Raw genomic sequence first — 25,347 nt, 5'->3', positions numbered from 1 at the left:
CTTGGCCATCAGAATGACCTCCCCCAAGGATGCCACAGTCTTGCTGGACACAGATTCTCTGAGGACAGCCCCAGATGATTCTCAGCCTCCCTCCTCCCTCCTCCATGCATGTGGGCTCCTCAGGCCACCCAGGGCCATTACTGCCCTTTGCAATCCCTGTCCCATGGGCCAAACACGTCCTCCCTCACCTCAAAAGTCCCCTGGCTGGTGTCCTGTTCTCTCAAAGTCCTGCTGAGAGACGAATGGCAAACTCCCAAATGAACTCCAATAAGAAAGCATGTTTATCTTCTCTCGTATCTTCTCCATCCACCAGAGCCCCATGTTAAGCTATTTATGGTGGGCTTATGGCTGTATCTCCCCAGCTGTGAGTAATTAATACTTACTGAATGAATGACAGATGTCATTCTGGCACACCCAGAATATTAACTCAAATAATTTATTCTTAATGTGGGACTATCAGGCCCATGACAGGCCCCCAGGAAGTTGTTTGAGTAGAGAGGCCTTTGGTGACCCCACAGAGGTGGCCACTTGTTCATCCAGGAAGTTCGGGAACTGCTCGTCTCTTTGCCAACCCCCAGCTCTCCCTGCTGCCTTACTCTGCATCCACACCACCCTTGGTGAGAGAGGAGAGAACAGAGAGGCATCCAGATGTTAGTTATTACTCCATCACCACTGTCACCATTAACAGATGCTTATTACTGACTGTGAGAAGTCTGTGCTGGGTATTGTAGGAGGGAAATTATATTATTACTTCTTCACCTGGCCACTCTAAGCATTAAATAACCCTAAATGGTAAGTGCCTGATAACTGGCAGTGTTTATTATTATCACTGTTGCTCCCTGCCTGTCAGAAGCTGATGATTGAACCGGACAGACAAGAACATAGATTCAGGCTGGGCACGATGGCTCACGCCTATAATCCCAGCACTTTGGGAGGCCGAAGTGGGCAGATCACTTGAGGTCAGGAGTTCAAGACCAGCCTGGTCAACATGGTGAAACCCCGTCTCTACTGAAAATACGAAAGTTAGCCGGGTATGGTGGCACACAACTGTAATTCCAGCTACTCAGGAGGCTGAGGCAGGAGAATCATTTGAACCCAGGAGGCAGAGGTTGCTGTGAGCCAAGATCGTGCCACTGTACCCTGGCCTAGGTCAAGGCTCCATCTTAAAAAAAAAGAACATAGACTCAAATCTTAGCACATCAGGGAAAGTGGCATGTATAGTCAGTGTGAAGCAGGTGATAACAACTGGGTCTTGTGTGGAACACTTTCCTTTGTCTTCCTACATTTCTAGCCCTGTTTTCCCCTATATAAGAGGTCATTTGGAGCTGGAGGGTATTCCGAGGATGGGGCGCTTTACGTGAGACTTGTGGGTTGTCAAGATTTAAAGAGGGAGGGAAGGAGGAGGAGGCACTCCAGGTGAGGGTGATGGCAAGAGAGAAGGTGGTGGATGCCACACGTGCAGTAGAGAGAGTGCCTGGGGAGCCGAGAGTGAGAAAGCTGCATAGGATGAGGAGGGAGGCAGAGGGAGCACCTGAGAAGTAAGGCTGCGGGGTCTGGACAAAATAGAACAAGCAAGAGGAAATCATCAAAGTCTATCAAAAGGGAGATTGCAAAAGGGAGGGCACGGTCATATCTATTCAGAGCTGGGATCTTCTCCTACATTTTCTGTTTCATCCTGACAACAACCCTATGAAGTAGACATTGGCTCCATTATGCAGATGAGGAAACTGAGGCTCAGAGAGGTTAAGAAAGTTGCTTTAAGTCACTAGCAAATAAGTTGCTGGCTCAGGATTTGAACCCGGTCCCCAGAGCTTGTGTTTTCAGCACAGCATCCAAGGGATCCCCATCTGGCAGGGCACTGCAGGATGCAGTGGGCGAGATGAGAGCCAGGCTCCCCTGATAAAAAAAAAACAAAAAGCAAACGAAACTGTTGACCCTGCACTGTGTACACCCTTACCCTGTGCTGGAGCACCCAAGAATCAGGGCACCATCAGGGTCAGGATATCCTAGAAGGATTCGTAAAGAATTTGATATTTGCTATTAAAAAAATCAAATAGTCATTGTGGGAAGAAAATTTGACCTTTGTTGGACTCCCTTACACTTATTTTATGGTTTGTATTGCTTTTACTTGAATTGCATACAGGACAGGGACACCGTAACAGCATCAGTCCTGAGTGCCTCAAAACAGCTGCTTCTGCCCTAGGGACCCACTGAGCTGAGCACTGTTGGGGATACAGCCAGTGAGGTCCCGATTTTGAGGTGGGCCGCAGCTCCTATACTTGAGACACAATTGGCTGAGGAGCAAGTAGCACGGGCTTCCTTGGAAAGAGGCAACGAAAAAGGCAGCAGAACCTGCAGGGCTGAGAGGATCCGCACAGCGCTCATCCTGAATGCGAGCCCAGAGAACCCCGTCGTCTTCCGGCTGAAAGCCAGAGCCTCAGCTGGTGTGACTGATGTGTGTTGCTCATAATACAGCCTGAGAAATCAGGTGCAGGAACCACCCTTTTTAGCAGCGTAACTTGTTTACACGGATTCTATGTGAGAACCTATTTAATTAAGGTAATTATGCACACAGACAGATGGTGACGGCAGCACACACCAACACCAGCTGATGGCAGTGGGGTTGAGGTCCCGGGACATACAGGGAGTCTTCCTGGTATGGGGTCCCTTGCACACATTTGGAGGAGAGACACAGCACTGGAGCACCCGGAGAGAGAAAAAAGTGGGGCCTGAAAGAGGCAGGAGGGAAGGCGCAGAGACTTGGTTCCGTGGTGCAGGACAGCAGTTCTCAATGTGTGGTGCCCAGACCAGCAGCATCAGCATCCCCTGGGAACTCATTACACATGCAGATTGTCTGGCCACACCTGAGACTTGCTGAATCAGAAACTCTGGGGGTGAGGCCAGCAATGAGTTTTAGCAGGCTCCCCAGGGGGTCCTGATGCATGCCTAACGTTGAGAATTGCTGATGTAGAGCATAGCATAGCTGTTCAAAACAAAACCTGGGTTTCTTCACAGCTTTCACACCTAAGTAGCCACTCCCACCTTCTCTTTCCCAAGCCTGACTTTACTCATCTGTAAAATAGGAATAAGAATACCAAACCTACCGGGGTAGCATACGGGTGCCACGGAATGGGAGCTTCTCTGCTTGGTTCACTGCTCGGTCCCAGCACCCAGAAAGGTACCTGGAGCAGAGTAGAAGCTCAAGCTCCATAGATATTTGCTACATTAATAATTCAATGGACGGGCCGGGCGCGGTGGCTCAAGCCTGTAATCCCAGCACTTTGGGAGGCCGAGACGGGCGGATCACGAGGTCAGGAGATCGAGACCATCCTGGCTAACACGGTGAAACCCCGTCTCTACTAAAAAATACAAAAAACTAGCCGGGCGCGGTGGCGGGCGCCTGTAGTCCCAACTACTCGGGAGGCTGAGGCAGGAGAATGGCGTGAACCCGGGAGGCGGAGCTTGCAGTGAGCTGAGATCCGGCCACTGCACTCCAGCCTGGGCGGCAGAGCGAGACTCCGTCTCAAAAAAAAAAAAAATAATAATTCAATAGACGTATTCATTGAGATTTTTGATGTAAAGTGGTAACACAGTGTTTGGCAGGCATAGTGTAAGTGCTTTTAGTGATACTGCTGTTTTTGGAGATGGTGATGATTAGTTCCTGTTCAGCAAAATGAGAGACTTGACTGAAATGACTATAACGTCTTTTTTAGAGAAGGAGGCAGATGATCAGATCCACAGCCTCTGAGGTTTTTAACCACGTACTAAAATATCTAAATGGGCAGGGGACAGGGGAAGCTGTCACTTGGGCCACAGAGGGGAAGGTAGGAAGCCGAATAACATCAGTCACCCCTGAGCCTGGGCCTACCAGTGCAGAGCCGTGCTCAGCATCTGGAGATAGAGATGCCCAAGGGTCCCCAGGTAGCTTGGATGTTTCACCGGCCCAAGTGCTCCTATCAGCTGCTCCTTAGGGCCTGTGGTTTTCCAGACTGACTTGTGGAATGGGCTTGTCAAGGCCTTCTTTACTCACTTCTATTAGAGAAGATCGCCCTTATTCCCTGTCACTCTAGGAAATACTGAACCGTTGTAAGCCTACAAAATCATCTCCTTAGGCAACAATGACACTCTTTTCCCTCAAAGTGGCAGCTGATCATGGCTTTCATTCTACTGAAGGAATAATGAAGAAACCCAGCCCAGGACTAGATTACATTTCTCAGCCCTACCCCAAATACTCCTGTTATGACCATCGTTGATCAACATCAAATAAAATCAAATTGGGCTGCAATTTAACAAAGCTGCAGCGTATTATGCCTTCTACTGAGTGACCAGGGGTCCTCTAGAACCAGAGGCATTCAAACAGCCCTAAATTATCAAGGAACATAACTACAGACACAACAGAGACTCAAAACTATGGGAATACCATGACCTCCATGCTCATAAATATTCATTTATTAAATAAATACATATTTATCAAACATATCTAAGTATATAAAATAAATATGTCCTTGTATTTTTTGTTAATTACATGAAACAAATTCTTAGAAAAATATATCATCAAATTGACTAAACGAGAAATAAAACACCTAAATAATGCAGTCACTACTAAAATTGAATCAGTAGCTAAAACTTCTCAGAAAGAAAACCTCATGTCCAATAGTGTTATCAACTTCAACCAGACTTTTAATTAACAAATAATAGAAAATAGAAAAAAAGCTTCTACCTCCCTGCATTATAGCCTTGGTACCAAAACCAGACAAGTGTAATATGAAAAAGGAAAACTGCAGGCCAGTCTCACTTATGAGAATATATTTGCAAAAGCCCCAAAAACAATATTGACAAACAAAATTCAGTAATATAGCCAAGTGCAGTGGCTCACACCTGTAATCCCAGCACTTTGGGAGGATGAAACAGGCAGATCACCTGAGGCCAGGAGTTTGAGCCTGGCAAACATGGTAAAATCTTGTCTCTACTAAAAATACAAACATTAGCTAGGTGTGGTGGTGTGCACCTGTAATCCCAGCTACCTGGGAGGCTGAGGCAGAAGAATCACTTGAACCCAAGAGGCAGAGGCTGCAGTGAGCCAAGATCATGCCACTGCACTCCAGCCTGGGCAACAGAGTGAGACTCTGTCTCAAAAAAAAATAAATAAAAATTGAGTAATATATAAAATATATCCAAATTGAACTCATATTAGAAATGCAAAGTTGGTTTAACATTAGAAAAATATATTATTTTGACTTACCAGAAACAAATTAAAGGAGGAAAAAAAGACCCCATGATCATCTCAACAGATGCAGAAAAAGCATTCTAGCAAATTCAGTATCTGTGAATGATATAAAAGGAATAAAAGAACTACCCTCATCCAAAAAAATGGTTTCTACCAAAAACCTTCTACAGTATTATGTTTAACAATGAAATGTTGAAAGCTTTTTCTTTAAAACCAGGAACACATAAAGGTGTTCATTATTTCTCAGTGTGTCATTGCACTAGTGGTCCCAGCAAGCAAAATAAAACAAGGCTGTTGTTATTCACAGATGATTTGATTGTTTAAATAAAACCCAACCAAATTAATGACTTAATAAAAAGACTTTAGCAATATTGCTAAATATAAGATCAATAACAAAAATCAATTTAATTTCTGTACACTGGGGGCTAAAAGCAAAAAACATAAATAGTATACCATTTATAATAGCAAGCAAATAATATTTGGCAATTTATCAATTAAATTCTAACTCACAGTTAGGGAAAACTTAACTCTGGTTAACAGCAGTCCCACACAAGGGTGCTCTCACCTCAGTCAGTTGCAACAAGCCCAGGGGTCCCTAGGTCACCTGCACATCTGACCCAAGAGCTACCGATTTGGAGATTCTCATCTTCCATTGGATTTAATCATTCACTTGACTGGTTCCCAGAACTCAGAAAAGCCCTGTATTTATTATTATAGTTTTATTACAAAGGATTCAAGTCAGGACCAGTCAAAAGAAGAGACCTAGAGGATGAGGTCCAGGAAGGTCCCAAATGTGAAGTTTCTGTGCTCTCAGGACATGTCACTTTCTTGGCACATGGGTATGTATCATCAACCAGGGAAGCTCACTTGAGCTTCAGTGCCCAGAGTTTTTGGGGGAGGGTAGGAGTTGGGTTCATTATCTAGGCATGATTGATTGAATCATTGGCCACCTAACTGAACTCAACCTCCAGCCCCTCTCCACCCCTGGAAGTTGGGCTGGTATCATGTGGCTCAAAGCCCCAGCCCACTAATCACAGTCATCCCCATGCTGAAGCCATCTAGGGACCGACCATGAGTTGCCTCATTAGCATCTATGGTTCCAGGAGCCCACCATTAATAACAGACACTCCTATCACTCAGGCAATTCCAAGGGTTTAGAAGCTTCCTCCAGGAACTGAGAATAAAGACCAGCCAAATTCTTTATATCATATATATCAGGCAGTTAGAAGTAAATCTAACAACAACAACAACAAAATACCTAGTCCCTCTTGACAAACTCTCCATATAAATACACTGGAATACTCTACAGCTGTGAAAGTGAGCTAGCTACAGTGCACACATCAACTGTTGCATCTATTTCAGTTTTGCAAACCAAATTCACTGGCAGCGCTGTGTGATTAACAGTGACGCAAACATTAGCACTCTTCTGTGAACCCATCTGCTGAGGGTGGGCAGGACCCACCAAGCAGGGTTGTGGAAAGCTGTGAAGCAGTTTTATCTTTATCTAAAGCAGGCAGACTTTATCTTCAGAGCCCATACCCACCTCCTGTGCCTCGTCCCCTCCTAGAGCCACACCTCCCTCCAAGTGTCTGGGATATTTGCATTCTCCTTCCTTCCTCAGCTCTTCAAAACCCTCTAGGATGCATTGCTAAGTGTGAAGGAGAAAATCCCTGCAGATTCTCTAGGCAGGAGTTGGGGGTGGGGGACAGGGAATTTGCTTCTCTAGCTATTCCACTCAAAGTTGCAACCGTGGGTTTTGGCCCTTGGTAAAGGAATTTAAGAGAGTAAGGTGACAAAGGAGGAAATCAAACCTTTTCTGGTGGCCGAAATTCTCACCAGCTTGTTTAGGTGAAGGACAGAAACACCTTTCAAAACCACGCCAGCTCCCCCTGCAGCCATGCCCCGCATGCATTCCCTCCTCTAAGGAATACCCGGGGCCTCTTTGCAAACTCTTTGGGATGACCAGCCTCAAGATGATTTTCCTCCGCCGATTAGAACATGGCGCCTACCATGGATTACTTCAAAGAAGGTTCCTAGAATATGTTTCTGCTTTCCAAGCTTAAACTCTAACAAGACACCCCCACCCCCATCCTTACCCCCATCCTCCTTGGCCCCCTCTTCTTTTGCCCAGTTTACTCTGGTCAGGGCCAGATTTACCGTGGAGTCCATGAAACTTAACCCCAAGGTCTCTCCTTTGCACAACCCTGACCAAGGCCCTGGGAGGGACCCTAACCTTGTGTTCACATGGTCATGTGTTTTTGTAATATTCACAAAGTAAGTTATTTTGAGAGCAGTCTGTTAGCAAATGGGCTATCGCCATTCAGACTTTCCTTCCTGCTAAGGATTTCTAGAATCACTCACGAGGTCCTCATGCAAACAGGGCCCACCCTACAACTCATTACATGTGACTGCAACTAGGACATCATCAACAACTTGGTTAATGAGTGTCATTAATTCAAAGAGAATAGAAGTTGAGTCACAACATAAGAAAATTGGAAATGCCCCCCAAATCTTATAGGTCATGTACAAAAGAACACTAAATAGAATTATTTCCCAAATTTGAAAATCCAGAAAACTTATAAGGTAAAAGAATTTATAACTATCAGCCAGCCATACTAGGCTGGGCATGGTGGCTCATGCCTGTAATCCCAACACTTTGGGAGGCCATGGCAGGTGGATCGAATCGCTTGAGCTCAGGAGTTTGAGACCAGCCTGGGCAACATACTGAAACCCCGTCTCTACTAAAAATAGAAAAAAATAGCTGGGCATGGTGGTACATGCCTGTGTTCCCAGCTACTGGAAAGGCTGAGGTGGGAAGATTGCTTGAGCCCAGGAGGCAGAGGTTGCAGTGAGCCGAGATCACACCACTACACTCCAGCCTGGGTGATGGAGAGAGACTCTGTCACAAAAAAATAAAAAATAAATAAAAATCAACCATCCTAAAGTATCAACCACACTAGAAGAAAGACTTAGTTATCTTTTTAACTATCTAACTTTCAAAGACTGAGTTATCTTTCAAGCTGGGCATGATGGTGCATGCCTGTAGTCCCAGCTACTCAGGAGCCTGAGGTCAGAGGATCACTTGAGCCCAGAAGTTTGAATCTAGCCTGGGCAACATAGCAAGACCCTATCTCTTAAAAAAAAATAAAGAATCATATTACAAAATTGTCACAGAAGAGAAAATCAGAGATCATGCAGCATGTTTACATTTGCTACCTGCAGTTTGCCAAGCAGCTAATTAGTAAAAATGTTACTTTTATGAATTGTGTGGTTTTTGTAGTATTTGCCAGCTTTTTATAATTTTTAATTTGCTGCAGTTCATTTTCTGATTAAACATAAATATTCACTTTGATATGTAATTTTGTGTTCATGATTTTGTATTTTTAAGAGGCTCCCCAAACCAGGATCCACCCTGGCCCCTTTTCTGTTTCCTTCTTCATACAGTGACTGCCCCATCTTCCTGCCCTCATCTAGTGTTGACTGTGCCCTGGTTTCATGATAGTCTTTGCAGTGGAACCAGCATACTTACTGCCCAGAGCTGGAGTGTAAGCTCCCTGAAGACAGTCCCCTGATTCAGAGTACCACAAACAGGGCTGGACCTACTGGAAACACTTTATAAAGGCCTGTTAAAAGAGCATCTGAAATGAGACTGTAATTCTCTGGAACAGGTGACCCAGAGCTGCTTCCCAGCATGTGGGCACTTAAAAAGTGGTATACCTGCCTGCAACTTGCAGGTTTTCCCAGAATAGAAGAGTTTCTGCAGAAAAGATGTGGTTCCCTATGAATAGTGTGATCCAAAAAGACCCTTCCCAAAGTCAGGGTCAGACAGGGTTACGGAGCCAAGAGTTGGATTTGGACCCTAACAGAAGCAACTCTGGAGACCCCTCTTGAGTTGATCTCAATGCCTTTCTGCTGCCCCCCTCCCCATGCTCACTCCCCTCCTCCATCCCTGCTGCCTGTACTTCTTCCCTGCCTGGCCAGCCTGGGCAGTGGTCTCAGTGCTACTCATCCAGTAGGCACCTCCTTCCTCCAGTAACCTGCACTCCCCACCTTGCCCAGCCTCCCTTTCCTAAACTAAACATCCCTGCTTTTCCTAGGGGCCAGAGCCTCTGTGGAGTGAAAGTAGCTGGCATTTCTAATGGCTTTTATAACATGCAGCCACCTGCCTTCAGCATCTTCCATCTGCAGGCACCGGGCACACCAAGAGGTCCCAGCACTCAGGGGCTCTTGGGATAAGTGGGGGAGGCAGTGTGCCTCCATTCACACAGAGCATTCAGCAGGTGCCATGACATAAGTCTTGCTAACAGAAGACAGTGGGCTTAACAGGTCAGTATGTTTCCTCTCCCAGGTATCGAATTGATGTGTTGACAGGGACCTTACCCAGCATTCCTCACAGCCTGTCCTGAGAAAGACTGGTCGCCATGATGCACCTAGAAAAAAGTGGATAAGTGGTCACAGAGGTTTGACAAGTGCTACATACTAAGTCCCCATCTAGAAGATTCTGAGACTTTATAAATAAGCTTCATTGGTTGTTGCCAGCCTGTCCCAAGGGTGTTTGGGCACACATCCTATCTCCCCTGCTAGCTATTAACATCTTCGGATATGAATTCATTTCAGGAAACATTACCTTACTACCTTAACTAAAAACAGCGACTCTGTAGGTGAGACTCCCACACCCAGACAAGCAGGTGGTCAAGTTCAGGAGGAGCAGGGCATCCCCAATATTCCGCAGGAAGCTACTTCCGGCCTACATTTAGGCTGGACCACCAGGAGCCTCCTCCTTCCCCACACCTGCCCTTTCCAGGTAGACCCTGTGACAGAGAGACTTTTAAAACTTTAGGTAAGCTCTCTAGGGCCCATTCCATTCCCTCCCACACCATCTGTATAATGAGTCTACCTGGAGACTCCAAAATCTGTCACGTCCTCCAGACCTATCTAAGTTCTACCTCATCCCACATCAGTAGAAAAAAGAAAGGCCAGGCACAGTGTCTCATGCCTGTAATCCTAGCACTTTGGGAGGCTGAGGTGGGTGCAATGTTTGAGCTCAGGAGTTCAAGACCAGCTGGCCAACATGGTGAAACTCTGTCTCTACGGAAAATACAAAAATTAGCCAGGCATGGTGGTGTGTGCCTGTAGTCCCAGCTACTTGGGAGGCAGGAGGATTTCTTGAACCCAGAACATCAAGCCACTGCACTTTAGCCTGGGTGACAAAGTGAGACCCTGTCTCCAAAAAAAAAAGCAAGATGATGATGTGTGTCTCTCTCTTATTTCTCTTAGTCTACTGATTGCATCACAAGGGTTGTATATCAGAGGAACCAGCCCCCAATATTTCAACACAGGTTCTTTCTATTTTCCCTAAGTGTCAACTGGTCTGAGAAATAAAGAGAAAGAGTTCAAAGAGAGAAATTTTACAGTTGGGCCTCCAGGAGTGTCATCACATATTGGTAGGACCATGATGGCGACCCCAAGCTGCAAAACCAGCAAGTTTTTAATTAGGGATTTCAAAAGGGGAGGGGTGGCTGGGCATGGTGGCTCACGCCTGTAATCCCAACACTTTGGAAGGCCAAGGCAGGTGGATCAAAAGGTCAGGCGATCAAGACCATCTTGGCTAAGATGGTGAAACCCCGTCTCTACTAAAAATACAAAAAATTAGCTGGGCATAGCGGCGGGTGCCTGTAGTCCCAGCTACTCCGGAGGCTGAGGCAGGAGAATGACATGATCCCAGGAGGCAGAGCTTGCAGTGAGCCAAGATTGCACCACTGCACTCCAGCCTGGGTGACAGAGCAAGACTTCATCTCAGAAACAAAAGAAAAAAAAAGGGAGGGGTGTACGAATAGGGAGTGGGTCACAGAGATCACATGCTTCAAAGGACAATAAAAGATCACAAGGCAGAGGGCAGAGGAAGATCACAAGGCAAGGGTGAAATTAGAATTATTGATGAGGGTCCATGTCCCGCTGGGCACTCATTGTCTTGATAAACATCTTAACAGGAAACAGGGTTTGAGAGTACACAACTGGTCTGACTAGAATTTGGCGGGCTGGAATTTCCCAATCCTAGTAAGCCTGAGGGCACTGCAGGAGACCAGGGCATATTTCATCCCTTATCTCAACCACATAAGACAAACACTCTCAGAGCAGATGTTTATAGCCCTACCCCTGGGAATGCATTCCTTCCCCAGGGTTATCAATTATTAATATTCCTTGCTGGGAAAAGAATTTAGTGATATTTCTCCTACTCACAAGTCAGTCTATAGGCTCCCTGCAAGAAAAAAAACATGGCTCTATTCTGCCCGACCCTACAGGCAGTCAGACCTTATGGTTATCTCCCTTGTTCCCTGAAAATCGCTGTTATTCTGTTCTTTTTCAGGGTGCACTGATTTCATATTGTTCAAACACATGTTTTACAATTTGTACAGTTAACACAATCATCACAGGGTCCTGAGGTGACATATATCCTCAGCTTACGAAGATGATGGGATTAAGAGATTAAAGACAGGCATAAGAAATTATGAGAGTATTGATTGGGGAAGTGATAAAGGTCTATGAAATCTTCACAATTTATGTTCAGAGATTACAGTAAAGACAGGCGTAAGAAATTATAAAAGTATTAATTTTGGGAACTAATAAATGTCTATGAAATGTTCACAGTTTATGTTCTTCTGCTGCAGCTTCAGCCAGTCCCTCCGTTCAGGGTCCCTGACTTCCCGCAACAGTTGTAGGTCACATTCCAGAGGAAGTTCCTTTTGTTCTTCTGAGTGTTCTCTACAAGTCAAACTGGGGAAAGTTCCAGTCCTGTGGGGTGGGAGCAGCTGTGAAGAGGCTGGAATCGGAGGGGAACTTTGGGGCCTGGAGGCCTAATGGAAGACTGTGATGTTGGACTATGCTGTGTCATTACCCTCCCTGCCTCTGCATCCTCTTCTGTGGAGCAGGGACAATGACAGCAGCCACCCTGGGAGAGCATCATGATGACCAAATGGAAGGAGACAAAGGGTGAGGAGCATCCCTAGTGCATGGTCAGCACCTGGTAGGTGGCCATTATTATTACCCATTTCTCAAAAGTGCTTTTGGACTCACGTTTTCTTTCTTTCTTTTTGAGGGTAGAGGTGTGGAGGGGTGCAAAAAAGCTCTGAGTCTGACCTCCAGGTTGGTCCCAGGCAAGATTAACAGCGTGAGGGGTCTTGTTTCCGCACAGTAGCACAAAGAGCATGTTCAATAGAAAGCCGGACCCATACCCCACATGGCAGAGGGCTAGACTTGAGCACAGACATTACCTTTGTCCTGAGATTTTTACATGGCAATTAAACTTCAGACTAATTTTCTCCAGACTGGTGGTCAGTTCCTGAATTTCATGGGCATATCAATCATTCCTTTAGCTCAACGTTTTTACTCCATTCGTTCACCTGGTTGTAAGTGAGCACCTATCCTGTACAGGGGTGCATGGCAGACAGAGGGGAAACAACTGGCTCTTGCCTTCAGGAGCCCTCACTGCTGCCCTTGCTATAGAGTTATGAAGTTAGATGAAGGGGTCCAGGATGCCATGTGAACACAAAGCCTTGCCAGTTAAGCCAGAGGGAGGGTCCTGCAGTAATATCCCCAAATGTAAAATGAAAAATAAACACTTACCTTCAACAGGGTTCTCAGGAGGTGAGCTGAGCTACTGCTGGCAAAATCCCTTGTACAGAGTGGATGTCAACAAATATGCCCTCACCTCTCTCATATGCTCTCAGTTATATACCTGGATGTTAATAAGGGAGCTGAGAGGAAAGTTTGCTAGGAAGGAGGAGATAGGTTCCACCCTCCTCGGGGGAAGAGGTGGGGGACAGAAAGGGGAGGCCTGGGACTCGCAGACAAACGTCTCATTTCTTCTACCGCATGGCCACATGGCTCACCCCTTGACTCACTCTAGTCTCTGCTCAAATGTCCCCTTATATGAGAGGCCTTTCCGGACCACCCACCCCATCACTCTCTATCTCCTTACCCTGCTTCATTTCCATTCCTTGCATTTATCTCCACTAGATATATCATACATTTGTTTGTTCAGCTGTCTTTCCATCCAAAGTGTGCCTTCCATGATTACAGGGACTTTGTTTTGCTCACTGCTGGGATCGGATCTCAGCTCTACTAATTATTAGTTAATTTGATCTTGCTCAGGGTAGCCCCCTCTCTCTACCTGTTTCACAGGATCAATTTCATAATTAAATGCACTATTAATAAAGCAGTACTTGGCACAGTGCCTGGCACTTCATAATTTCTCAATAAACGATAGCTATTACTATGATCAGTGATTTTTCAGTAAATTTTTACTTCCTATGGTTCAGCCATCTGGGGAAAACCTCTGTGGCTACTCAAGGATTTATCTCATCCTGAGGGGAGGTAGAAATAGAAACCTGTACTCATTCAGGAACCATGATAATACTACTTACCTTTCCAAAGCAGGTGAACTCAAGACCTCTAGGGATGCTGGCCCCCGCCCCCCCCACCCCCCATTCTGATGTGATTGGCATAGCAGGGGGCCTGAACGTCAGGATTTTTTTTTAAGTTCCCCAGGTGCTTCCAGCCTGTAGCAGGTCTGAGAGTCACTGCTCTAGGGTACCACCAGATTTCCCCTTGAAAGCCAGTGTGACAGATGTCTATTTGTGGCTTGACAGTTAATGCATCTTACTAAAAGAAGCCATTTGCACACAGGCTGGCCTATTAAAAATTAATCACTTTGGCCTAGCAGGGCTTCTCACTTAAAGATTGCTGTTGATTGTCATGCAGCACCCCAGGATGCTAATGCCCCACACAGGAGAACTTGTAGCCCCTCCAGCAGCAGAAGCAGATAAGGAAACTGAGGCAGAAGCAGCCCAACCAAATCATCCCTTCACCCACCTCTCTACCCAGCCCAGCCACTGGTCCTGGTGAGGATGGTAGTAATGGATCTGCCAGTCCTGGTACATCACTGAACAAACAGAACATGTTATCCTGTCTTTGAACTGTAACAGGATTCAGAGTTCATGATTTGGACCCCATGAGGATAATGTTCAAAGCTTTTATCAGATGGTGAGCTCTAGTTGAATTAGAAGACAACCACATTTCACCAAAGTGCTTTTTAAAAAGAAGCCCAACTCCATTGCTCCCACTTTCCTGCTGTTTAAAAGTAAGGAGAAGTACATTACGCTAAGTGAAATAAGCTAGATGCGAAAGGACAAAGCCTGTATGATTCTGCTTCTGTGAGGTCCCTAGAGCCATCACACCCATACAGATAGAAAGTAGCATGGTGGTTGCCAGAGGCAGGGGCAAGAACGATGGGGAGTCATTGTTTAAGGGAGACAGACTTTCAGTTTTGCAAGATGAAAAGAGTTCTTGGCCGGGTACAGTGGCTCATGCCTGTCATCCCAGCACTTTGGGAGGCTGAGGAGGCAAACGGATCACTTGAGCTCAGGAGTTCAAGAGCAGCCTCAGCAAAATGGCAAAACCCCATCTCTACAAAAAATACAAAAATTAGCAAGGCATTGGTAGCGTGCACCTGTAGTCCCAATCACTCTCGGGGGTTAAAGCCCAAGGATCACTTGCGCTTGTGAGTCTCACTGGGAGACTGCAGTGAGTCATGATCATGCCACTGCACTCCAGGCTGGGCAACAGAGTGAACCTCTGTCGCAAAAAAAAGAAAAAAGAAAAAAGAAAAAAGTTCTGGAGATGGCGAGGGTTGTACAGAATCGTGAATGTGCTTAATGCCACTGAACTGTATGCTTAACAGTTAAAATGGTGAACTTTATGGTATGTGTATTTTATCACAATTAAATTTTTTATGGCAATTTTATTATAATTTTTTAAAGTAAAAGGAAGTGACCACACAGGGCCTGGAGTGTCCAACAAGGGCCTGCAGGCCTATGGGAATTTATATGAGCTTTTGGTTGATTTCCATGGAAACCTGGGAAGAGATGGTGAATTTCAGGATCTGTCCAGGATCCCCCAGAGGGTGGAGTGGGGAAGGGGCAGCCCTGAAAGGGGATCAGCAGATTCACATTTAGGGCATCTTAGAAGTTTGTGAAAATTCGGTGCAGCTGATGTAGCCGTACTATTTCTTCACCCACATTTACTTTAGCTGCGTAATAGAACGTGCCAGATGAGTTACCAGTGATTGAGATGTGAGCCAGGCTTTGTGATGTGTTCCCTCCCTCAATTTGAGAGAGTCCCTGCTGCATGCTTCCCTGGAAATGAGTTTAACGGAGTGAATTTGCTGTTTGGCTGTGGTATTATTCCTCTTTAAAAATGTTTCTCATGTGCCTCATATGTACGTTGGCACAAATAAGAATTATGCCTTCAGAGGGAGGTGACTACAGAAGAGAGGCTGTGTATGTCTGCTTCAGCGGGACCTCTGGGAGGATATTGTTCTTCTAAATGATCTTTTGATGAGTGTAACTCAAAGAATTAACCCCTATTATAGGTCAGTCTGCTGCTCGGTTTGAGAAATCTGCCTGGCCTGTAAGTAAAGCAAATCATAATTTCTTAGGGCAGGCCAGTATCATTAAGACCCTCTAGGGACTTCCTGGTCCAAGTGTGGTCATCTGAACTGCAACGTCAGCATCACCTTGTTTAGACTGAGAAATGGAATCTGCGCTTTACCAATCAAGGTCCTCAAGGCATCTGAGAACACCCCAAAGTTTGAGAAGCCAAGCGTTAGGGCCTCCACCAGGAAGATAGTTTTGGCACATCTCTCCACGAGACTGTCGCTCTGTGCTTGGACCCTCTGCTTGTCTAGATAGCCCAGGCCCCCACGGACAACCCTGGCAGCCTTGGAGGTCTCTCTTATGTGTGAGGCAGTGGAGCCCTCTATTCAGATCAAAGGAGCTACATCTGCACAGCCTGGGGTTGAATTCCAGCTGTGCCGCTTATAGCCTGTGTGAGTATGAAAAGGCTGCTTACCCTCTCTGTGCCTCAGTTTCCTCCCTGTAAAAATAACTATGATGACAGTCCCTACCTCATAGGATTGCTGTGAGGATGAAATGAGTGAATCCATATAAAGCAGACAAAACAGTCTGAGGAGCTCAATAAATGTTAGCTGGTATTATCATGTCGCATAGATTTCTGTCTCACACATTGGCTCTCAGCTGTCCCTAGAGCCTCAGAGAACAAGCTTAGCTCCTCTTCTACATGACAGCCTTGCAAATGTCTACAGGCAGCTCTCACGCCCACCCCTTCCATGTCCTCCAGACTAAAATTGCCCAGTTCTCGTGCGACAGGCCTTTGATTTCCACTGTTCCTCCACCAGGAGGGCTCCTGGGAACCCAGTCCCCTGAAAGAATCACAGTCTCCCTGCCACAGCGTCACTTTTCCCCTAAGCTAAGTTTTTCCTCTTCCAAGGAAGTGCAGTGCCAGGGCCCTTCCTGAGGCCTTCCTGAGTCCATTAATCCCCTGCTCTCCAGACTGCCCTGGGAATTGGGGGGAAGCTTCATAGGGGTGGAGAGGGAGCACAGAGCCTGCAGCTTCCTTGCTCCACCAGTGCCCCCCTGCTAGGAAGACTTGCAGAGACCCCACTACAGGCACAGGCCTGCCCAGGCTAATTAGAAAAGCAAAGACACACGTGGCCCTTCTGCAACCTATGCTGAAACAGCTTCCGCACTAGGAGGGGGCATTCGCCTCCCCTGGGGAGCTCATTCAAGATGGAGATTGGAGGACTCCAAGTCGGCAGCTCCAAGTGGTCTGCACATTCACAGGCACTTCTCTTGAAGTACTTGTGAATTCACAAGCATGTCATTGGCGATGGGGGAAGGCCTGGCAGTATGAAAGTGATGAGTGCAGGAGCCAGACACCCCTGACCACTTCCCAGTTACAGTACCTTGAACCAGTCGTTTTACTACTCTGTGAAGGGCCTGCATCAAATTCATGTAAAATACTAACACAGTGCTGGGCACAGGGTAAGTCCCACAGAAATGCTGACCATGATTACTTCCTGGTCCTTGCATTTTTTTCATATTAACATTTCATCTCTCTAACCATGTGAAATGCTCTTTAAAGACAAGGGATGAGCTTAATCGTTTTCCCATCCTTCACACAGGGACACACACGTTAGGCTCCCAGGACACGTTGCAGAAACTTCTGGTTGGGGAGGCAATGCTGTCAGAAACTCTCATCATCCTGGCCTGGAAACAGGGGCAGCCCTAAACATTGCTTCAGCATGAAAGGAAAAGTGACCCTTCCTACCCTGTCCTCGCCCCCCAGAGCTAAAGTTGACTGGGGTTTTATTCTTGGAGAATGTTGTCTCGTTTAAATTCACCATACCAGGCCAGGCGCGGTGGCTCACGACTGTAATCCCAGCACTTTGGAAGACAGGTGGGAGGATCCCTGAGCTCAGGAGTTCGATACCAGCCTGGTCAACATGGCAAAACACTGTCTCTACAAAAAAATACAAAAATTAGCCAAGTATGGTGGCGTGTGCCTGTAGTCTCAGCTACTTGGGAGGCTGAGGTGGGAGGATCGCTTGAACCTGGGAGGCAGAGGTTGCAGAGAGCCGAGATGGCACCACTGCACTCCGCTGGGCAAAAGAGTGAGACCCTATCTCAAATAAGTAAATAAATAGGCCGGGCACGGTGGCTCACGCCTGTAATCCCAGCACTTTGGGAGGCCGAGGCGGGCAGATCACGAGGTCAGGAGATTGAGACCATCCTGGCTAACACAGTGAAACCCCACATCTACTAAAAATACAAAAAAAAGTTAGCCAGGTGTGGTGGTGGGCACCTGTAGTCCCAGCTACTCGGGAGGCTGAGGCAGTAGAATGGCATGAACCTGGGAGGCAGAGCTTGCAGTGAGCTGAGATCACACCACTGCACTCCAGCCTGGGTGACAGAGCAAGACTCTGTCTCTAAATAAATAAATTAATTAATTCATCATACCCGTGAGGGATTAGTAGGCACATTACCATTAAAGGGTGTAGTAGAAAGTTTATTGGATTGCGCCTTCTCCCCCAACCTTCCAACTCCCACACGCAAGAGATCAGGCAGTGGGGGCACAGCAAGGGCAGGCACAGAAGACTTGGCTCCAGATCAGAACTAGTGCCCACCCAGGATGGGCTCGCTGGAGCAGCTCAGAGTGCCCACCCTTCTGGAGTGACTTTGATCCAGGCTGTTCTAAATTCCCCCGCCAGCAGCTGGGATGGAGGGCTGCTTCCCTGTCCCCTCTGCAAAGAGAATGCTCAGAGCTTTAATTATACCTTCTCTCTAGATCCTTCGGGGGCCCCTAATTATGCTCTTCCCAGGGCAGCTGCTGCTACATTATTTCCCAAACACCTTTGAAGCTTTCAAAGTCAAAGCCTCCCATGGGCTGTACGTGACTCTAAAGGGACAGCAAAATGGGTTGATGGGAGCAATGGCTGATGAAGGCCCCAAGGCCCCTTAAAAGGGTCTAGAAAGGAAACCATGTTCATCTGCCTCCCAGTGGGAACAAGGTGGTAGGAGGAAAGAGATGACTAGGAAGGGGCCACTCCTGTCTTGTTCTTGTGCTCTAAGTGGTGGTCACAGAGAACTGTGGGAGTGTGCACTTCATGTCTTCTCAGAGCAGTGATGTCGCAAAGCCTCACACCAGAGGCTGGCCCCAGCTGGTCTGCAACAACCGCATGCAGACGCACCCACTTGCGCACCGAGTGTGCCTGCTGCCCTGCCCACTCCCTCCTTGGCCACCCTGTGCATGGGCATGCCCTGCCTGGGGAGACCAGGTCTGATTACAGACACATGTTCCTCTCCACATCCAAATGGAGCCGAAATTATCCTCAGCCCGCAGGCTTGGGCAGAAGGTGATTTGAAGATTTTTTTTGAGCCAATATACTTATTGATTTATGAGCTCTTTTAATAAAATTGGGTCTCTACTTCTGGGTACTCTTTAAAGATTTTTTTTTTTTTTTTAGAAAATTATCCCTAATTTCACCCCATCCACTTGACTGAAACTCCTCTCTTGAATTCGGATCACCAGTACCATGTTGTGGGCCCCAGAGCCTCTCCCATTCGGATACCCAGGGCTCAGTTCAGCTGACAGCAGGACCCTGGTCCGCTGTTTCTTCCCCCAGACCCGACAATGGAGCTTCCCATATATTCCAATCTCCCCTTCCTGGGACTTCTCTTGCACCAGCTTGGCAGAAGACACTGCGCCTTCCCGAATTCTTCTCAGCCCTGTGGCTTCTGAAACATATCAACAAATCCCCTTTAAGGGTCGGGTGCAGTGGCTCATGCCTGTAATGCCAGCACTTCGAAAGGCCGAGGTGGGCAGACCGTGTGAGCTCAGGAGTTTGAGACCAGCTTGGGCAACATGACGAAACCCCATCTCTACAAAACATACAAAAATTAACTGGGTGTGTTGGTGTGCACCTGTGGTCCCAGCTGCTTGGGAGGCTGAGATGGGAGGATCCCTTGAGCCTGGGAGGAAGAGGTTGTAGTGAGTCACTGTTGCGCCACTGCATGCCAGCCTGGGCGACAACACGAGAACCTGTCTCAAAGAAAACAAAAACAAACAAAAAATCCTTTTTAAGTTTTTTTAAAGACTGTGAAGAACAAGTAACCACAGGAGGATAGCTAGTAGTTAAAAATTCAGTAGGTTCTCACAATGAGATACCATCTCACACCAGTTAGAATGGCAATCATTAAAAAGTCAGGAAACAACGGGTGCTGGAGAGGATGTGGAGAAATAGGAACACTTTTACACTGTTGGTGGGACTGTAAACTAGTTCAACCATTGTGGAAGACAGTGTGGCGATTCCTCAAGGATCTAGAACTAGAAATACCATTTGACCCAGCCATTCCATTACTGGGCATATACCCAAAGGATTATAAATCATGCTACTATAAAGACACATGCACATGTATTTATTGTGGCACTATTCACAATAGCAAAGACTTGGAACCAACCCATATGTCCATCAATGATAGACTGGATTAAGAAAATGTGGCACATATATATACACCATGGAATACTATGCAGCCATAAAAAAGAATGAGTTCGTGTCCTTTGTAGGGATGTGGATGAAGCTGGAAACCATCATTCTCAGCAAACTATCACAAGGACAGAAAACCAAACACCGCATGTTCTCACTCATAGGTGGGAATTGAACAATGAGATCACCTGGATGCAGAAAGGGGAACATCACACACCGGGGCCTGTTGTGGGGTTGGGGGAGGGGGGAGGGATAGCATTAGGAGATATACCTCATGTAAATGACGAGTTAATGGGTGCAGCACACCAACATGGCACATGTATACATATGTAACAAACCTGCACATTGTGCACATGTACCCTAGAACTTAAAGTATAATAATAATAATAATAATAAAATCAGCAGGTTCTTCTTTTTCATTAAAAAAAAAAAAAAAAAAAAAAGCACTGGAGAGCGACTTTCTTAGCTCCTGTCATGACCTGGTCCGTAATTCTGGCCCAAGGGCAGCCTTACTCATGTCAACGTCTTTCTTTTACTTTCAGGGCAAGTGTTTGAGAAGAAAGCCCCCTGTCCCCATTTTTCTTTAGCCCTAGACTCTGAGGAGAGGCAGATGTCAATTCCAGACCATTCTGTTTCATAAAAGACTGTGCATTTACATATCAGAGAAAATTCCCCTGAAGCTACCTCCCCACTGGGTACTCTTGCTTTAGTCTTTCCTTGACAGTCTCACCCTCTGAATGAAAATAAAACCAGACTATTCTTTTAGAACCCACCCACCCAGAAATGAACTTCTACAGATAGTATTTGGCTTGTTCCTGTAACTTTTAGAATTGAACTTAAATTCCTAACAGTCTACTGTACACACACCATGGATGAGTCTCAGATGCATTGTGCTAAGTGAAGGAATTCAGACTCAAAAGGCTACATACTGTCATTCCATTTATATAGAAGGTAAAACTAGAGAGACAGAAAAGAGCAGTTGCTAGGGGCTGGGACTAGGGGTGACCAGAAGAGGGCATAAGGGAATTGTTTGAGATGATGGAATTGTTACTACGTATCTTGATTGTGATGGTGGTGACATGACTCTATGCTTTTGTCAAAACTAATAGAACTTGTGAATTTTACCCTATGTAAATTATACCTCAATAAACTTGCCTTTTAAAGCAATTAAACTCTTATAAAAATTACATGGGCCAATCCTTTTTTGGAACAAGATAAGGCATAAGTGACTATCAACTTACGTAAACTCCATACCCACCTTGGAAAGTGGAACCTGGACCACGTTGTAGTCAAGTGTATAAAAGAAGAGGATCAGTGGACCCTGCAGAAGGTGCCTAAATTTGGGAGGAGGTTCAGACCATATGAGATGTTCCTTTTTCATTCATTCATTCAACAGTTCAGCAGTGTTTATTGAACACTTCTTAGGAAGCATGGGGCTGGGCAATGCACAGTAGCTGTAGTCCTTGGAGGGGTGGGGATGCAGAGAAGTAAAGAAACAGCAACAAAACAAGGAAGCTTCTGAGAGGAAGCCGGCCTGAGCATGTCAGCCGGTAGCACGATGAGTACGAGGATATCCCTCATGGAAGGTACACAGGCAAATGCTCAAAGGACAGAAGAAGAGGGCACATCCTACAAATTCTAAGGAGTTCATTTTGGTGAGACTATTGAGGCCAGGGCATGGGACACTCTAGTTATTTCCGGCTGAAGGGTGTCTTCTGCTTTTCCTCTTTCCTTCTACCAGTTTGAGGCTCTACTCGGAGGAAATATGTGCCACAGAGGGGAGGAAACTGCTGTCCTTATTCAGGGCTTTCCACAGGTTTTAGACATTTAATCTTTGCTGAACAAATGAAAGGATTTCAGATTAATGGGTCAAAAACTCCTGGGTCCTAGGCTTCTTAACTTTTCATCTGCTTTAACCTGAGACTGTGATGTGATGCTTCCGCATCAGTAGAAAGGAAAGTGCAGATGCTAAACTGTGAACTAAAAGACCATCCCTGGAATCTCCCATTGGATCTCCTTGGTCCTAACTGTCATGCCTTAACCCCCAATGGATCTATACATTTTTTTTCTTACTTTAGAAAGACTGTACTAGGGAATTCAAATGGACATTGCCCAGATGTCACTCTTGGCCCAGTTTTCTGAATTATGTAGAAAACAATTTCTAAATTCCCTGGGTATATTTTCCTAAATCATATATGGGTATATGTCCTCACTATATACCGTAAGAAGGGAGTCCATCTCAGACTACGAATCACTGAGCCGTGGGCAAAATCAGCTAGAACATTTATCCCCGCAAAAGACACTAGGTTGAACTCCCAGAATCTCATGGACCAATAAAAGCTGTGTCCACTTTGTTGTTCAGGGCTGATTCCACATAGCATTTTCCTGCATCCATTATGAAGGTGGCCTTATCTGTTCTCAGCCAGGAGCCTCGTGCCTGGCTTTGTGGCAGCATTAATTCTCATCTTCAGTGTCAAAGCAACCAGCTTGAGTTCAAGCATATGGCTACTTCTGAGATTCATCTGCTGGATAAAGAAAATGCCAGTGTCTCATGGTTACTCTGTTGCTGGCAGGAATAAACTTGAGCAGGGCTCCTGTTTACCCATCTTCTTACTAAACGAGGGCAGAGTTACATCAAGTTGGGGTGGGAAATCATTTCTTCTAAAATATTGATAACCTGAATTCCTTTCTACAAAGGAGAACCCTCAGCTCTCATAAGATTCTCTCACCAAAGCATCTGAACCCCACAAACCAGGCCCAGTCCCTCTAACCAGACCTCTGTTCACTTATGCTCCTTCAAGATCAATGGGAAAGGAGCAAGAATGAAAGGGACCCTGAAAGAGGTCTGTTTCATGGGAGGGGAAACTGGAAGAGGCGTGGGAGGAAGGGTATCCAAAAATGACTGATCAGTGGGACCAGAAATTTTGTCTTTCAGGGTTATCTGTCAGAGGGGTTGGTAACAAAATGGTACCGCTCCCCACGACTGCTCCTCTCCCCCAATAACTACACCAAAGCCATCGACATGTGGGCCGCCGGCTGCATCCTGGCTGAGATGCTTACGGGGAGAATGCTCTTTGCTGGTGAGTTGCTAACTATGCCACCTTCCTTCTCATCTGGTGTCGTTCCATAGAAAGGGGAACTGAGGGCTAAACACTTGCAATCACAAAACATGCCCATCTTTTGCTGAAATTACTTCTGTGGCTTTTATGACACTATTCGGAGGCACCCTATTATATTGTCGGGCAAAAATACTGGAGAGGCTAATAATAGCCTTTTGAGCACAGAAGTTTTTGCAATCAAATAACTACTTTGCTATGACCTAAATGCTTGTGTTCCCCTAACATTCACATGTTGAAATCCTAACCCCCAAGGTGATACTATTAGGAGGTGGAGCCTTTGGAAGGTGATTAGGTCATGAGGATGGAGCCCTCATGAATGGGATTAGTGCCCTTGTAAAAGAGGCCCGAGGGAGCTTGTTTGCCCCTTCCACTGTGTAAGGATACACTGAGACGGCATCATCTGTGAGGAATGGGCCTCTCACCAGAAACAGAATCTGCCAGCTCCTTAATCTTGAATTTTCCAGCCTCTATAACTGTGAGAAATAAATGTTGTTTATATGCCACCTAGTCTATGGTACTTTGTTATGGCAGCCTGAATGGACTTAGACACAATTCTATTCAAACATCTTGAGACTGATGGCTGCAAACACATCCACCCTACATTTTTAGCCCCTTCCTCCTCCCTCCCTGCCACTGTTTCCTGTCCTTTGGCCACACCAAGTGACCCACTGTTTTCCTAATCTTTTTTTTGTTCACCTTGGCACAAAGACCCCCTTCTCTGCTTAGAAAACTCCTATTGAACCTTCAAAACCCAGCTTATGTCTTGTCCTCCATGATGTCTCTCCTAACTCCCCAGGGCATGAGTCATCCTTCTTGGTGCTCCCATTGCACTTCATACTCATTCTCACTCTCTCCCTCTTTGCTTGGAGGAGCACTTGTTCTCTTCACTCTCTCTCTTCCATTCTCTCCTCACTGCAGTGTGGCTTACTCCCCCTCCATCTGTCTGAAGCTGTTCCCACCCAGACTGCCCTGTTCTTAATCCAGGGAATGCATTTCAGCCTCATCCTGTAGCAGTAGTCAGTGACGATCATCACCTCCTTCTTGAAACCCTCTGCTCCCTGGGTCTCCTCCTCCCTTGCTGGCAAGTCCCCCTCAGTTGCTTCTCACCTGTATGAGTTCTACTTCCTCTGCACTGTGTCCCTCAACCCTTCCCAAGTTTCCACCCTCAGCCCTAAATGCTGCTGTCACTTACTCAAAGAATTTTCATCCACCCCCCGTTTCAGGATGGGAAAATGAGCTCAGAGAAGAAGTGGCTAACAGTGGCCTTTCTAAGGGAACACTGGCAGGACTTTAAGACTAAGCCATGTCTGAATAGCTAAGAAAGTCTTTATTTTGTTTTGTTTTTGTTTTGAGACAGAGTCTCGCGCTGTCTCCCAGGCTGGAGTGCAAAGACATGATCTTGCACCTGTAATCCCAGCCACTTGGGAGGCTGAGGCAGGGGAACTGCTTGAACCAGGAAGGTGGAGGTTCCATTGAGCCGAGATCATGCCACTGCTCTCCAGCCTGGGCGGCAAAACGAGATTCCGTCTCAGAACAAAACAAACAAACAAAAAAAAGAAAATGAAAAAGGTAAAATAAAAACAATGGCAGGAAAGTCAGATGAAGCTGAAGTTAGGGCTTATGTCCAAGCATTTAGGCCCTGAGTACAAATGTTTTCATTTGCCCCCTGGACTCTCAGGAGCCCCTACAGTTTTCCCTCTGGTGGATTTTGTGCTTTGGGTGGATCCTTGACCACGTGCTGGAGATACAGACTAAGTAAGACATAGTCTCTGTCCTCAAAAGTCTGATGGTTCAGTGGGGGACACAAAAGAGCAAAAACGAAAAACACAATACACAGTGAACCCATCTGTGCCCAGGGTGAACCATCCTGCTATCTTATTGTTCCAGCTGAAATTGCACAGACCTCCCAGTTCCATATTTTCCAGCCAATTCAAGGCAGGGGAGAAAGGGGGAACAGGTGGGAGGGAGGTCTCGCCCTGGACTCTGACTCAAAGATTCTTCCCACTCCAGCCATAGCCCCTAAACCCTGGATGGCTCAATATCCCTGGCCGTGTAACCACAATCTGGGTCACAGGTGCCTGGCTGCCTCCGTTCTCCTG

At 46.3% G+C, this 25,347-nt stretch overlaps 1 protein-coding gene and 1 long non-coding RNA gene across 11 annotated transcripts in view; one reads left to right on the top strand and one right to left on the bottom strand.

Moving 5' to 3' along the window:
- LOC105489409 (mitogen-activated protein kinase 4) overlaps positions 1-25,347 on the top strand; it is a 179,016-nt gene that overhangs the window by 141,507 nt on the left and 12,162 nt on the right. For all 10 annotated transcript variants that reach the window (XM_071085324.1, XM_011754220.3, XM_071085323.1 and 7 more), the window contains one exon: positions 23,065-23,209. In XM_071085324.1, the coding sequence (XP_070941425.1) occupies positions 23,152-23,209 (58 nt within the window). In that variant the 5' untranslated portion in view covers positions 23,065-23,151. The remainder of the gene's footprint in view (positions 1-23,064; positions 23,210-25,347) is intronic.
- Positions 603-9,658, bottom strand: LOC139360013 (uncharacterized). The gene is made up of 3 exons (XR_011616881.1): positions 9,608-9,658; positions 8,757-8,850; positions 603-613 (listed from the first exon to the last, which is right to left on the bottom strand). It is a non-coding gene; the product is annotated as an uncharacterized lncRNA (long non-coding RNA).

Source organism: Macaca nemestrina, chromosome 19 (assembly GCF_043159975.1).
Source record: "Macaca nemestrina isolate mMacNem1 chromosome 19, mMacNem.hap1, whole genome shotgun sequence".
In the NCBI taxonomy this organism is placed as follows: Eukaryota; Metazoa; Chordata; class Mammalia; order Primates; family Cercopithecidae; genus Macaca; species Macaca nemestrina.
Note: the sequence above shows the minus strand (reverse complement) of the source record. Positions and strands in the feature narration are given on the sequence as shown.